The 13,182-nt window shown below is 48.8% G+C and overlaps 7 protein-coding genes across 10 annotated transcripts; 3 read left to right on the top strand and 4 right to left on the bottom strand.

Moving 5' to 3' along the window:
• The first annotated feature begins 1,365 nt into the window (after nt 1-1,365).
• Nucleotides 1,366-2,596, top strand: LOC9649048 (transcription factor HY5). Of its 3 annotated transcripts, XR_002993124.1 has the most exons (6): nt 1,366-1,494; nt 1,586-1,738; nt 1,814-1,973; nt 2,066-2,222; nt 2,284-2,396; nt 2,445-2,596. XR_002993124.1 is itself a non-coding variant. In XM_024681549.1 (5 exons), the coding sequence occupies exons 2-5, from the start codon at nt 1,651-1,653 to the stop codon at nt 2,338-2,340; spliced, it is 450 nt and encodes a 149-aa protein (XP_024537317.1). In that variant the 5' UTR covers nt 1,366-1,494; nt 1,586-1,650; the 3' UTR covers nt 2,341-2,540. The 3 variants fall into 3 exon arrangements, 2 of the variants coding, with proteins under 2 accessions (XP_024537317.1, XP_024537316.1); XM_024681549.1 differs by having other exon boundaries at nt 1,826-1,973; nt 2,284-2,540; XM_024681548.1 differs by having other exon boundaries at nt 2,284-2,540.
• LOC9649047 (protein COFACTOR ASSEMBLY OF COMPLEX C SUBUNIT B CCB1, chloroplastic) lies at nt 2,333-3,615 on the bottom strand. Of its 2 annotated transcripts, XM_024681547.1 has the most exons (5): nt 3,227-3,615; nt 3,044-3,177; nt 2,835-2,987; nt 2,590-2,774; nt 2,333-2,487 (listed from the first exon to the last, which is right to left on the bottom strand). In XM_024681547.1, the coding sequence occupies exons 1-4, from the start codon at nt 3,578-3,580 to the stop codon at nt 2,591-2,593; spliced, it is 825 nt and encodes a 274-aa protein (XP_024537315.1). In that variant the 5' UTR covers nt 3,581-3,615; the 3' UTR covers nt 2,333-2,487; nt 2,590. The 2 variants fall into 2 exon arrangements, with proteins under 2 accessions (XP_024537315.1, XP_002976511.2); XM_002976465.2 differs by lacking the exon at nt 2,333-2,487 and having other exon boundaries at nt 2,513-2,774.
• A 29-nt stretch (nt 3,616-3,644) lies between these two features.
• On the bottom strand, nt 3,645-4,728 carry LOC9649391 (ADP-ribosylation factor 2-B). Its single transcript, XM_002976464.2, has 7 exons — nt 4,681-4,728; nt 4,408-4,561; nt 4,285-4,355; nt 4,116-4,235; nt 3,933-4,051; nt 3,795-3,876; nt 3,645-3,740 (listed from the first exon to the last, which is right to left on the bottom strand). The coding sequence occupies exons 2-7, from the start codon at nt 4,553-4,555 to the stop codon at nt 3,735-3,737; spliced, it is 546 nt and encodes a 181-aa protein (XP_002976510.1). The 5' UTR covers nt 4,556-4,561; nt 4,681-4,728; the 3' UTR covers nt 3,645-3,734.
• Nucleotides 4,729-4,966: 238 nt separating this feature from the next.
• LOC9649046 (U-box domain-containing protein 1) lies at nt 4,967-7,658 on the top strand. The gene has a single exon (XM_002976607.2). It carries the CDS (start codon nt 5,248-5,250, stop codon nt 7,300-7,302), a length of 2,055 nt encoding a protein of 684 aa, XP_002976653.2. The 5' UTR covers nt 4,967-5,247; the 3' UTR covers nt 7,303-7,658.
• A 1,378-nt stretch (nt 7,659-9,036) lies between these two features.
• Nucleotides 9,037-9,684, bottom strand: LOC9649045. The gene is made up of 3 exons (XM_002976463.2): nt 9,538-9,684; nt 9,422-9,481; nt 9,037-9,354 (listed from the first exon to the last, which is right to left on the bottom strand). The coding sequence occupies exons 1-3, from the start codon at nt 9,620-9,622 to the stop codon at nt 9,134-9,136; spliced, it is 366 nt and encodes a 121-aa protein (XP_002976509.1). The 5' UTR covers nt 9,623-9,684; the 3' UTR covers nt 9,037-9,133.
• A 111-nt stretch (nt 9,685-9,795) lies between these two features.
• On the bottom strand, nt 9,796-11,265 carry LOC9649390 (protein S-acyltransferase 11). Its single transcript, XM_002976462.2, has 3 exons — nt 10,902-11,265; nt 10,518-10,816; nt 9,796-10,445 (listed from the first exon to the last, which is right to left on the bottom strand). The coding sequence occupies exons 1-3, from the start codon at nt 11,182-11,184 to the stop codon at nt 9,939-9,941; spliced, it is 1,089 nt and encodes a 362-aa protein (XP_002976508.2). The 5' UTR covers nt 11,185-11,265; the 3' UTR covers nt 9,796-9,938.
• Nucleotides 11,266-11,355: 90 nt separating this feature from the next.
• LOC9649389 (pollen-specific leucine-rich repeat extensin-like protein 3) lies at nt 11,356-13,151 on the top strand. Its single transcript, XM_024681440.1, has 2 exons — nt 11,356-11,535; nt 11,672-13,151. Exons 1-2 carry the CDS (start codon nt 11,356-11,358, stop codon nt 13,040-13,042), a joined length of 1,551 nt encoding a protein of 516 aa, XP_024537208.1. The 3' UTR covers nt 13,043-13,151.
• The last annotated feature ends 31 nt before the right edge of the window (nt 13,152-13,182 follow it).

Below are 13,182 nucleotides of genomic sequence, written 5' to 3'. Positions count from 1 at the left end.
GGCCTGGTCTAGACTGACGAGCTATCAGCCTCATCCTCTTCCTCCAGGTGAGCAGGAAAGAAATATCTCCTTTCAATCTACAGATGGATTCTTCAGAACGCGGATCTTCGGTCTTGATCGGGCGATGTCACTGCACCATGTCCAAGCTCCCACCATAAACTCCACGATCTGATGGAGTTTCTGAAGGGAGAGGTCTGTTTCCTCCTTTCAGACAACTGGAAAACTAATAAGCACCAGAAAGACAGCTCCAACTTACGCTGGCTTAGAGAAAACTCGTATATGCAGAGGTATGCGTGCGCTAGAGAGGTGAGACGCTCAGCTTTAAAACTAGTGGCTTTTTAAGTTCCTGAGCGATTTCGATTTTCTTGTTTCTTGACAGATAAAGGACGCGAGAAAAGTTGGAAGAGATGTTCTAAAACACACTAAAAGAATCCAGAAGCTTTTGCATAGGTTTGGGTTTCCTCAATCTCATGGTTTTGTGCCAGCAGGCAGCAAATTAGCATTCTTGGCCTATTTCGAAGGGTGTGAACATGGAAAATATTAATATCTATATTTAGTTTACAATTTCAATATATAAAGATTTTGGGAAAAGGCATCATATTAGGTTATTAACAATGTATGTGGGAGATGGAGTCACAAAAGGAAGCTCGCAAGCTTAGGGAATCAGCACAAAGGTCGAAAAAGAAAACAGGATGGCTTCTCCGAGCGTTGCTGTCATTGTCGCAGAGGCTATATTTTTTAAAGGGCTTACTAACAAGGGTGCCAGACTGAATTGAGCGATGGTTTTTTTTATGTCTGCCTATAATGGTAGTGATGTTAGCAGCTGCATCAAAGAGGCGTCACCACCAGATCCATGCCCGCGGGCCCGCAAACCCTAGTAACCAAGTATAGCCACGGTAGCTCCGGGGAGGATCTTACAGAAGGCGTGATTCGTCATTCCTCCTCCATAGCCGACGCGGCACACCGACGGGAGAACTTGCTGGAGTCGAGAGAGTCGAGAGTAGAAATAATGAAGTTTCCCTGGTTTCCATTGGCCATAAGATTAAAATTTTAGATTAATGAATCAACTATGAGAGATTCTTTAAAGGGATCATCGCCATCCTTGATTGAACCATGGATACTTAGCCTATTACTGCACAGTCTCTAGCTCCGACTGAGGAATTCTATCATCACACATCCATATTCCACCTTTCTGGATTTTTAAATTGTTTATAATCAATATTTCAAACTCTTCTTTTTCATGATTTTCAGATTAAAATAACTAATATTTGCCACGCGGCACGTTTCTAGCCGTCAATTTTAACGGTTGCGTGTCGGATGCCGTTTTGATGCCCGTCAAATCTGACCTGTTTGTGACGTGCCGGACGGGCTGGCGTCAGGAACCCTAGAGTGGAGGAGTTTTCTTGGTGCTGGTGTTTCTCGCTTCCACAGCTCGGCATTGCCCCAATCGCGACGAGAGGACGCATCCATAGCAATCGACGCGATGATTCTGAGGTACGCGACGAGCGAAACGGGAGATGTCGAGCCTCATTTCGCTTGGTTTTTTTTTTTCTTGGTTTTCTTGGACGGGCGGGCGGGCGGGCAGGAACGATTGCTAGAAGTTCCTCTCTCTCTCTCTCTGCCTCCAGCCAGCTCCAGATTTGTTCCAGGATGCAAGCAGCGGCATCAGCGTCGCCGACAATGCACAAGCAATTCAGCGATTTGATGGCTCTTCCCAACGCCGAGATGAAAGTGGACGGTAAGTTCTTTTGTTTTTGTTTCTTCCTTTCGTTTCTCTTCTTTCGCTCTTCGTTTTAGCTCTTGCATTGAGTAGAGGATTGGGCAGGAAATGAGAGTGACTCGGAAGTAAGAAAGGTTCCCGACTTACCTGGAGGTAAAATCGTGACTGCGTTGCCAGAGCAAGACACGGCAGCATCCAATTCTCGCAAGAGGGGTGCTGTTCCTGCTGACAAAGAACACAAGCGATTGAAAAGGTACTCCCATCTTTCACTCGTAGTTCTAAGCTCGGCTTCTTTGACAGTTTGTTTCTTTTCTCTAACTTGAAACAAAGCTTTTCTTTGTGCAGACTTTTACGCAATCGAGTCTCGGCACAACAAGCCAGGGAGAGAAAAAAGGCTTACGTTGTTGAGCTCGAAGCAAAAGCCCGGGATTTGGAGCTCAGGAATGCGGAGCTAGAGGAACGGGTAAACACGTTACAAAAGGAAACATTCATGCTGCGACAGGTGAAAAAAGCGAAAGTTTTTTTGTTCCTACATTGAATCAAAGCTTCCAAATTAATCGCAGATTTTGAAGAACATAAAGAACAATGGCTCCACTGCTGGACTAGAACAAGCACAGTAAAAAACCAAAAACTTTACTTGAGGGGGCCAACGTAGCAACGAAAGTCGGCCACCACTGTAAGATTGTTTCTCCACAATCAGTTTTGGTAACCATCTTCTCGGCAGCCGCACTGTAAATTTGCTTCCTGTTTCATCACAGGAATTCTCTCTGCCCTCAACAGGGAAAAAAAAAAAAAGAAAGAGAAAGAGCTGTAAGTCTTCCCTTTATTGTATTGTAAGTTCGACGAGCTCGCTATGTATCCGAAGTTACCTCATTGCAAAATGCCTTTCACATAAACCATGCCTTTCTCCATGAATCCCAGCTCCCTACGAAGCTGCTCGATTTGCTCGTCATCGCCTTGAACCAATACATCTGTGGAAGACTCATCGTCGGCCACCACGAGCTTTACTTGGATTTCCTCTTTTCGAGATGCATTCGTCCAATAGTAAGCGCCACTGCATCAGTTTCATGAGTGACCTCTAACGAGAAACTTAAGAAATCTGTGACAAACTTACGCGAGGGGACTGAAAGCCGTGAGCCAATACCACTTGTCTCCTACCACTGGAACTGTGATCGTGAGTACCAAAGCTGCGCTAGCTAAGCTCAAAAACGTGCAAAAGATGATGAAAGCAGCTTGGCCCCGGCTTGGAACCATCAGTCCTTCGAATCTAGAACACGGAAACAAAATGACGGGAATTGCTGGAAAGCAGAAACAAACGTTTACCTGACTACTTCACCGCTGTCGACAATGGTGAAGTTGTTTCTGGTGAAAAACGATGAGATTTCACCAGCAATTTGTTTTGGTGCTTTGCCACTCTCTTGAGATGGGCCAGGAACTACGTAAGTCTTCCGGACTATCTGAAAGGTGAAAAGAGATTATTTAGTTTTCAGATACTCAAAACAGTACCTTAGATTTTGCCGAGCGTTTGATGAGCGACCAGAGACCCGGCAATGCGAGCACGAACAATCCCAGCGAAGTGTAATAACTCGCGGCCGAGTAGCCAGGACCTGCTTCTTCCGCTGCCATGGCTATGTCCGATTGAAAAAGTAGCAAAGGAGCATGTAGCCCGAGGAGTGTGGCGCACAGCCCGGCCTTCTCATCTTCTAGGCCTCTGGCTCGAATCCTCGAAGACTCTGATGTTTCTTCCAGCAGAGACGAACAAATAGTTACCTTGTGTGACCGGCATAAGGGAGTCCTTCTCGGCTGAATCTTTGGAACTAGTGACAATGATGGCAATTGCAATGCCCATGACTTTGCCATTGTCAAGACCTTTGTGTGCGTCCCATAGATCTCAGTTATTTCCTTACCTCGTTAGAAATATCCATGGAAGAAGAAATGCCTTTGCATTAACCGGTACTCAATGCTAACAGTGGTGGATAAACTCAATCGCAAGGAAAACAAAATCTCCACGAGCTCAAGACTGGCACAAACAAGATTAAAGCTGGAAAGAGCTCACAAAATGAAAGACTAATACCTTCGTGACAATGTTGTTTGAAAGCCAGTCGAGACCTTCGTAGAGACCCTCTCCAGAGGTAGCACAAGTGCTTTGGATGTACCTAGAGCCAAAAGAACGAGCGTTAGGATCCCCTCAGAGAAGGAAAAGAGATGCTACCAATGGCGCTGCCTGAGTGAATGTAGCCCGAGCTTGTCTGTTATTTCAGCAGCGTTCATGGCATTTGGTAGATCCTGCTTGTTGGCAAACACGAGTAAGACCGCTTCTCGCAACTCGTCCTGGACTTGAGAAAAAGAAAATCAATGAGACAACAATGTCAACTTGGAACTTCAAAGAGCAAACCTCGTTTAGCATGCGATGGAGCTCATCTCGAGCCTCCCCAACACGATCTCTATCGTTGCTATCCACAACGAAGATCAAACCTTGAGTGTTCTGGAAATAGTGTCTCCAGAGTGGCCGGATCTAGATCACAGATAAATTCTCAGTCAGCATGAGAAAAAAAATCTAGTACCTTGTCCTGACCGCCAACATCCCACACCGTGAAGCTAATGTTCTTATACTCGACAGTCTCGACATTAAATCCTGCTCCAAACCAAGAAATAAATCTCGAAAAACCAAAAGGTAGCGACCATACCGATCGTAGGAATCGTCGTCACGATTTCTCCCAGCTTGAGCTTATATAATATCGTGGTCTTTCCAGCGGCATCCAGCCCCACCATGAGAATGCGCATCTCCTTCTTCCCCAGGAATCGCTGGAACAGCTTCGCGAAAGAAAGCCCCATTTTGCCCTGCCAGCACCAGATCTAGCTTCTTAAGATCCATCCACGGCCGCGCACGCCGATCCAATCGATCAATCGATCGATCGAGGATCGATCGCTCGACGATCTCCACGAAAGAAGATTTTTACCTCACTGCCTTGGCGCTTTGCGTTCTTTCTTCCACGCTTGACCGGACAAGACAAGCAGCCCTAGCTAGGACAACCGCCAATTGGCACATCCAACCGTTGGCATAGTGCCCATCGTCACCATCCACGTGGCAGTTTGTTCCTTCTGGCCAATGGCGGGGCTAGAGGCCTGTGGTGCTGCCAAATGGCGGCATTCCGGAAGAATCCTTTTTTAACTCTTTTAGCGGCCATATGGCACATATTTGAAAAACGCTATGGACGGCAAGGCGCGAGGAGGTAGTATTGTCGCATTCCTCGGCTATCACATCCTTCTATCTAGCGCTAGGGTTTTAGGGCTCTCTAGACTCTCGGACAAGATTCTTCACGGCGAGTTCTCTCGGTGCCAGATTCTCTCGCAGTCCCAATCAAGCACGGCGTTGAGAATCTTCCAGTGATCGACCACGGCACGCAGAGAATCGGGGTTTTCTTGTGATATTTCGTCGTGATCTAGTAGGTTCTTGGCAGAAATTTTCCACTAGGCGCGAGAAATTCCGCGAATCGATCGCCTTCCAGGATTCTTCTGGCTCGAGGATGGCCGATTTCTGGTACTTTAGCAAGCGTAGGAGGATCATGAAGCTCAAGAGGCCGTTTGCGCTGCTCCATGCCGCGAACCATCATCAGACGTATCCAAGCCATCCGGGAATGCTGCTAGTGAGGGACTTGATCGAATTGGCACACCAGGTTTCGGTTCACGAAAGACCACAGGCGTGCTACCGGCACTGCGTTTCGGGGATTGTCCGGCGGGTGAAGCTCTTGGGTCCATTTTTCGAGGAGATCAGGGATACAAATCCACCGCTGCCTCCGTCAGCACTTTTGGCTTTTAGGAGTATGCACGAGTTCCTCGCCAAGTGTAATCTCCTCGTGGATTCGTGTAGCCAGAGCAGTAGCATAACGTGGGCGATGGTGAGCTCCACAGAGACGATCCAAAAGTTTGAGGTGGCCAACGAGGAGATGGCCGCGGCTTTGGAGGTAATTCCGCTAAGTTTGCTGGAGATCTCGGACGAGATAAAGGAGCACGTCCTGCTCTTGAAGTTGCAAAGCGCTAGAGGCTGGTGCAAGGCCTTAGATCCCGGGCAGGAGCTCCTCAAAGCCGAGCTATGCGATCTTATGGAAAGAGGTGACGGACCATCATCAGACGTTTCCCTCGAGAGACTCCAGAAGCTCTTTGCTGGCCTCGGCTTGAAAAATTGGAGCGACTGTAAGCTGGAACTTACGGGACTGCTGGAAGAATTGAGAGAGAAGGTCGCGTCCAGAGACAAGGTGGCATACTCGACATTGCGAGGTTTGATACGTCTCGTCCGGTCCACGGCAAGGCTCTTGTATAGAGCTGGGGAAGAGGCCTTCGAGGAGACTATGGCCGAGCTTGATGGTTTCAAGGAGAGAGTCGGAGTTCTTCCAGACGAGTTCCGGTGCCCGATCTCCTTGGAACTTATGAGGAACCCGGTGACCATTGCGACCGGGCAAACATACGACAAGGAACACATCCAGAAATGGATTGCTGCCGGTCACTTTACGTGCCCCACAAGCGGCCAGAAGCTGATACACCTCGGCCTCATTCCAAACTACGCTTTACGAAGCCTCATCTTCCATTGGTGTGACGACAACAACGTCAGCCTCGAGTTATTCGACGCTGGCTTTCCCGACGACGACATTTCCAACTCGAGAGAGGCTCTCGAGATCGCAAAGACCACCTCGGCATTTCTTGTCGGCAAGCTGGCCACAGGCTCGATCGATGTCCAGAGACAAGTGGCTTACGAGCTTAGACTACTCGCGAAGAACGGGACGGAGAACAGGATCTGCATTGCGGAAGCTGGCGCTATCCCTTTCCTGGTCCCGCTGCTCGCGTGTAATGACTCCAAGACCCAAGAGAATGCTGTCACTGCGCTGCTCAACCTTTCGATCTACGACAACAACAAGAAGCTGATCATGGCCGCGAATGCTTTGGACCCGATACTCTCGGTGGTGGAACAGGGACTTAGCATGGAGGCTCGGCAAAACGCTGCAGCGGCGATCTTTAGTCTGTCCTCCACGGACGAGCACCGGATCCGGATCGGCAGCAGGGCAGTGGCGATCCCGGCGCTGGTGACGTTGCTGCTGGAAGGATCGCTCCAGGCGAAGAAGGACGCGACGAGCGCGCTGTTTAATCTGCTGCTCTATCCGGGGAACAGGGCCAGGGTGGTGAACGCGGGAGCTATCGAAGTTTTGATGGCGATGCTCTCGAAAGATGGCGATGTCCAGGACGATGCGTTGGCGGTGCTAGCTCTGCTAGGAGAGAGCAACGAAGGATTGAAAGCTCTCAGCGACGATCTACTGGCGATTCCACTGCTGGTGAATCTGCTGCGCACTGGGAGCGTCAAAGGGAAGGAGAACTCGCTGTCGGTGCTTCTGGCGCTGTGCAAGCACGGTGGCGATATGATCCGGGACTGCCTCATGGTGGAGCAGCAGACGCAGCAGGAATCGCGAGACATGAGCTCCGGATCGTCCAGTGCGCTGCTTCTGGAGAGCTTGCAGGAGCTGATCGCGTCTGGATCGCCTCGCGCGAGGAGGAAAGCAAGGTCTCTCCTCAAGTTCTTGTCCGTACGCTAGTGTGAAATTTATAAGCTTCCCCTGTCCAGCCTTGGGAATTCTTCTTTCTGGCTCTTGCTCGGCCTCTTGCAAGTTAAATTAAAGAAGAGAGCAAAAACAAAAGAACTTACGGATTGTCTAAATGCCAACACGAATGGCGTGTTGGGAGATGTCCTTTTGTTCCAGACAGCTCCCCGTTGCGAAGATTGTGCTTTGATGTGTTTCTCTTACAGCCCGGTTGTAGGTTTGCTCCATAGGGCTTTTCTCTGGACTGGAAGCGCTGCGTGTTTTCTTCACGACCTCTAGCTCAATGTAAGAACTTCACTTCGAAAGAGGCCAAGAATGAGAGTCCGCTGCCTGGTGAAAACGCCTTGCATCAACTGAGAGAGGATTAGCATTCTGGATTCTCTCGTGTGTTTCCTCCTAGTGGATGAACATCTCTTACCTCTGCAAGAAAAGAGCTTTCTTCTCAAGCCGGTGAGACCAATTACAGTCCTCAACATACTTACCGAGCAAACACATAAATGTTCCAAACGCATAAACTTAGATTATGCTCTCTGGCTGTGTTTAATGCTATAAACTCCAGCATGGCAACAGATGCCATCAGGAAAGTGAAACAAGGCTATGATCCCTCACTTGACCTAAAAGGTGACTTTGTTTCTTAACAACTGCTTTCTAGCTTTGCATTTTATAAGGTTGCCAAGGATTTTCTTCCCTTAAGAAGGATTAGAAATCAGGTATTGCTAAGCTTATGTGTTGTAGGTTTGTGATTTTAGTGCTAAACTTTTATAGCCTCAAGGTTTGAAGCCACTTGAAGAGGTGCAGCACTTCAAAGACTTCAAATTAAAGAAATATGTGGAAGCTACGATGGACACGGATGACTCTATGACAAATATACATAATCAAAAGACGCACCTCTAGCCCAGCAGTCATTCCAGTTTTTTTATATCCACAGCCAATCTGGAGTGGACATTTCTCTCGCTGGAGCAACTCCAGCGACTCGCGAGCTACTGTCTTGCTGCATTTACGCAAGCACGATGCCATGCACATGATTCTGCAGCTCATAGAAACTCTTATCTAAACAATCAAAGTGGCTCTTCATCCAAGCCAGTCTACGCCACAGTCCCACGTTTTGCTCATGTCCGTGCTCGCAGATTCAGCGATCTCACCAAAAGTTGGAATTGTTTCACTTGGTAAGAACGATTCTGATAACTGCCATATAACGATTTGCTGTACTCCTCTGTCCAGCAAATACAGCCCAGCCCGCAAAATGTCGCGTAGAAGCACCCAGCTTTGTAGCCCTGCTTCCTGAATTCACATCCAAAGTGAGCTATATGAAACTACTTGCAACATTGAACATGTTTGGATCGTTCTTGCTTTTTATGAAATACGAACGAACGAACAAGAAATCACACTGCTGCGGCCGGAGCCGGGACCGGGTCGGAGTCTCGTTTGTTTGTTTTGAACTATCTATACCGGTGCCCGCACGCTGGAAGTCTTAAATTGCATCCTCCTCCTAGTGAAGTCTGCTTTCCCAAGTCGAAAGTGGCTTCCATGATCAAAGCGATTTCCACAATATTCTCTCGAGTCTTGCTGAAAGCTAATGAATCCTGGTGTGTGAGGCCACATCTTGAAAGAAGAACTCTGGAAAAAGAGAGATCTTTCAATGAAAGAGCAGTTGGTTTTTATTTGAACTTGGGAAATGTGGTGGAAAAATGCGAGAAGTCAGTGAGGATAGAGGATAGCTCAAGACTCTGAAAAGAAAATCGGAGAGTGAGCCACTGAGTTTTTATTTGAAAATGGCCGCCATAGATCTATAGCGGCACGCATACACATCCACACATTATCCATTTTACAGATTGCCAGACATGAGTGTAGACTTGGGGCACATCTTGGTGCAACCATAGCCATTCTTCTCACAGCAGTAGTGCTCCACACCATTCTCGCAAAGCCACACGCAGCCGTATCCATTCTTGAGGCAGCACGAGTAGTTCTTGGATGAGTCACAATTTTGCAGGCACCCATAGCCGTTCTTGAGGCAACAGTAAGTGTCGCCCACAACACTTGTGAGCACTGCAAAAACAAAACATGGAAACAACGAGCTTAGCTCCTGGCCATGGGTGAATATATGCTGAGCTACCTCTGTTTTCCACCATAGTAGTCATATATCTCACATCCTCCTCCTCGGCAAGGATCGTTACTGTGGAACAAGAACACACATTTTATGATAGATGTATGCAAATAAAACTTTGCTACCTCCATCATAGACACGAGCAGCATTGGTAATTGCTAGAAACAGCAATGGCAGCACAAGAACGGAAGAAACTCGAGGATAGGCCATAGCTATTTGAAGCAAGCTAACAAGAAACAAACAAAGAAGGATGCGATAGAAAGAGGCTCGGATGTGCTCAATTTATAGAAGGATTAGATTCTAGAATTTTGGAGAATATTCTTTTCAAAAAATTGTATTTAATATTAGCTTTTATTTTATCATACATCCTAAGACTTTCTACATTGTGATCCTTAACTAGGGACAGTGACAGCTAATATTATGTATCCATACAATTACATTGACTTGTTTCTGCAAAACTTATTGTCTTGGGTTTGATCTTATCTAAATGAACACTAAACTATTCCATTCGGCCAAGAACGAGCTCTCATTGTAGTTTCAAGTAGCTCCCTTTGGATGTGAATCCAGGAAGCAGCCACAAAGCTGGATGCTTCTTCCCAAACAATCGCCTCAGGTTGTGCCACCCGGGCCGCAAAAGCTCGCCATCGCCTGCTTGGATCGACTCCAGATACGTCTGCCCTGCGTACAAGAGCTGTATCTGCTGGCGGAGGAGTAGAGCAAGCCCGATCAGAATCGCCATGGCGGTGATGACGAGATAGATGAGTGCCAGAGACCTCGCCGATACACTCGGCAACCCCTTGTCTTCGTCCTCCTCAAACTCTTCAAACGCCTCGAGAAAGCTCGCTGCTAGAATTGTTCCCACCGAGTGAAACAATCCCCACTCGCCAGAGCCTTGGTATCTTTGCAGCAGTGGTGGCCAGATCGCTAAGCCCGCGAGCACGGACATGAGCAAAACGTAGCAGCTGCTTATCGTCGCGTAGACCAGGAACAGGATGAAATGCCGGTGATTGTGAGCTCCAACACAGTTCCCGATCTAGAGTATACCAAAAAAGGAGAGAGTTTCAGTTCAGGTGAAAATCAAAACCACAAAAAGAAGACAACGTACGAAAGGGCAGTGGTGATCCATGTCCATGACGCAAGTTCCGCAAGTTCTACAGTGATGGGCTTGCGGAGGCTTGGGACATTCGCAGTAAGCGCAGTACGTGTAGCCATCTAGAGCTGATTTGCCAATGGGCTGGAGTGATCCCCACGGCACCTTCGCTAGAGCTCCTGCTGGAGTGAATGCTGCTAGACTGTAACTCGCAAGCGTTGCTCCAGCCAGAGAAAGCGCGATGAAAATGTGGAAGCATCCACTCCAAGTTGGCTGTGGATATAAAACCGGGTACACAGTCCATATTCCTCCACCTGGAAAGCAAAGGTCTCAGAGGGTGATTGCAAAATCCTATCTTTGATCGTTTTAGAAGGAAAGCAAAGTACCTTGAGAACTTACCAGTGACAAGAGCGATGATCATGAGAACCACTGCCACCAAGCTCCAGTCTCGGATGGTAGCACACCTGCGCCATCGCTGGCTGCTTCTCTGCTTGGGCTTGCTCAGTGTGACCGCTCCACACCATCCACACTTGAATGCCTCGGAGAAGAAAGGGAGGATGAGATACGAGGAGCACCCCCAGCACTGGCTCTCCCATTCGCGACTCCCATCGTCGGCGGAAGTAACAAGAAGGGAGGGATGGATAGCATCCCCCGCATCAGCGGGAGGAGCTTCTACATCCATCCCCGCGAAGAACCCTAGAACAAAAGTATCACTGATTACAATTTAAAAATTTGAACTTTAGCACCCTCTCGCCCTCACCATAAACCTGGAGAAAATCGAAAGGAAGATCAAGACAACGGGAATTGGCATTGGATAGTGAATTACCCGACGACCACTTGCCTTGATGGAACCATGCATCGAGAAAGCGCTTGTTTTTCCTGCTTGATCAAACTTATCGATTTGGATCACCACCAGCGGCCTGGAAAATTAGGTGGTGATATCAAATGCTTCACGTCGATCCCACACGTCCTAGAGCCTGCATGCAAAGAAGATGTCATGGGTAGAACCAATCGATCGAGCCATAAAAACCGAGTTTTTACCTCTACACTGTTGCCAAAGAAGATGGAGCTTGCTCGAGCCAGTTTGATCCTAGCAGTCCTCCTCCAAGCGTGCCTGCTTGTTTCTAGCAGGGAGGTTCGCCATGACCACCAGAGAAACTCGCACGTAGCGCTCACGGGTACGGTCGTTTGCCGTGACTGCTCTCACTCCCAGCAAGGACTCAAAGGTATACTTCGAGCTTCTCTCTTCTAGTCTCGCTGCCTCTTCTCTTTTCCTTGCAGGAGTCTATCTCAACCTGATCTGTGCCGATACCAATCGATCCAGGATCATCCACACCCGGTCCAGTGGCGAGTTCGTGGCTCATCTCAGAAACCCGAGTGCCAAATGCAGCCTGAGCGTGATAACGAGCTCACTTCCACGGTCTTGCGACAATGCTGTACCTCAAGATGGTCGAGAGGTGGATATAGATTTCGCGCAAACCAGAGGCAGCCGGCACGTCGCGGCTTTTGTCTTCCAACCGGAACAATGTCCCAGTGCTTCTGCATCGCCGCCTCAAGTCTCCCATCCCAAAAAGTCTCACCACCACAATCGCCACCACGGCCATAAACGCTCCCACCATCACCAGTCACGGCACAAAAGCCCGGACCACGGGCACCATTCTGAGCATAAAAGTTCTCGTCACCAAGACGCTGCTCTTGCTCCATCTCCATCGGCGACCGTAACAGCTCCAGCAGCATCCATCGCTAAACCTGTTGTCAAGGAAGCCAGTCCTCCAGCCGAAAGCCCAGCCGAAAGCCCAGACTTGTCACCGGCATTCTCTCCGCTGCAAAGTCTACCATCTTCTCGAGAATTCCCAGTCGCACCTTCGCAGTCTCTTACTCCACTGTCACAGCCACCGGAGGAACCATCCCCATCTGATCTATTTCTTCGTCCTCGGCCCGGACAAGATGGCACTTCAAGCCCATCACCTTCTTTGACAGAAGCTCCGGCGGTACCACCACCTCTTGTAGAAACCCCGGAAGAATCCCCACAACTTTCTCCTTCGGACTCGCAAAGCCAAGCTCCCACCGAAGCATTTCTCCCGCAAAGTCCCGATCAAGAAGTCCCAGTATCGCCACCAAGCTCATCATCTTCTCCATCGTTGTCGCCAACAACTGGTGTAGCAGACACAACTCCAGCTCCTCCACCACTTGATCGAGCATACGAGGACACGAATCCATCACCAGCGCCCTCTACAAATCCTTCTCCTCCATCGGCAGCAACACCAAACTACGTGGTTTTGGTCCTTCCTCCATCAGTGTCTCAAAGATCCCATTCCCCACCGGCACCTCCTCAAGAACAACCCGAAATCTTCGCTCCAGATCTCTCTCCATCCTCTCCACCTCGATCGTCTCAAGAACCAGACCCGGATGTCTTGCCACCGGCATCGCCTCAAGAACCAGACCCAAATTCCACGATCTCACCGCCTCCGCAGATCCTATCCCCATTCCCAATCCCATCACCCTGGGCGTATTCACCATCGCAATGCCAGTGCCCGTGAGAATGCCCTGGAGTGATCGATCGCCTAGTTGAATACCTGGAAGAGAGCGCTTCTATGGCGCTCCAATGTAGCTCCTTTGAATGAAAGAAAATTTAGGGCTCTTGGGATTATGGATACCTCCATCGGGGCCGGGGAGACGA

This window comes from Selaginella moellendorffii, unplaced genomic scaffold (genome assembly GCF_000143415.4).
Source record: "Selaginella moellendorffii unplaced genomic scaffold, v1.0 SELMOscaffold_31, whole genome shotgun sequence".
NCBI lineage: Eukaryota > Viridiplantae > Streptophyta > Lycopodiopsida > Selaginellales > Selaginellaceae > Selaginella > Selaginella moellendorffii.
The sequence above is the reverse complement of the archived record's forward strand: the minus strand, read 5'-3'. Positions and strand labels throughout refer to the sequence as shown.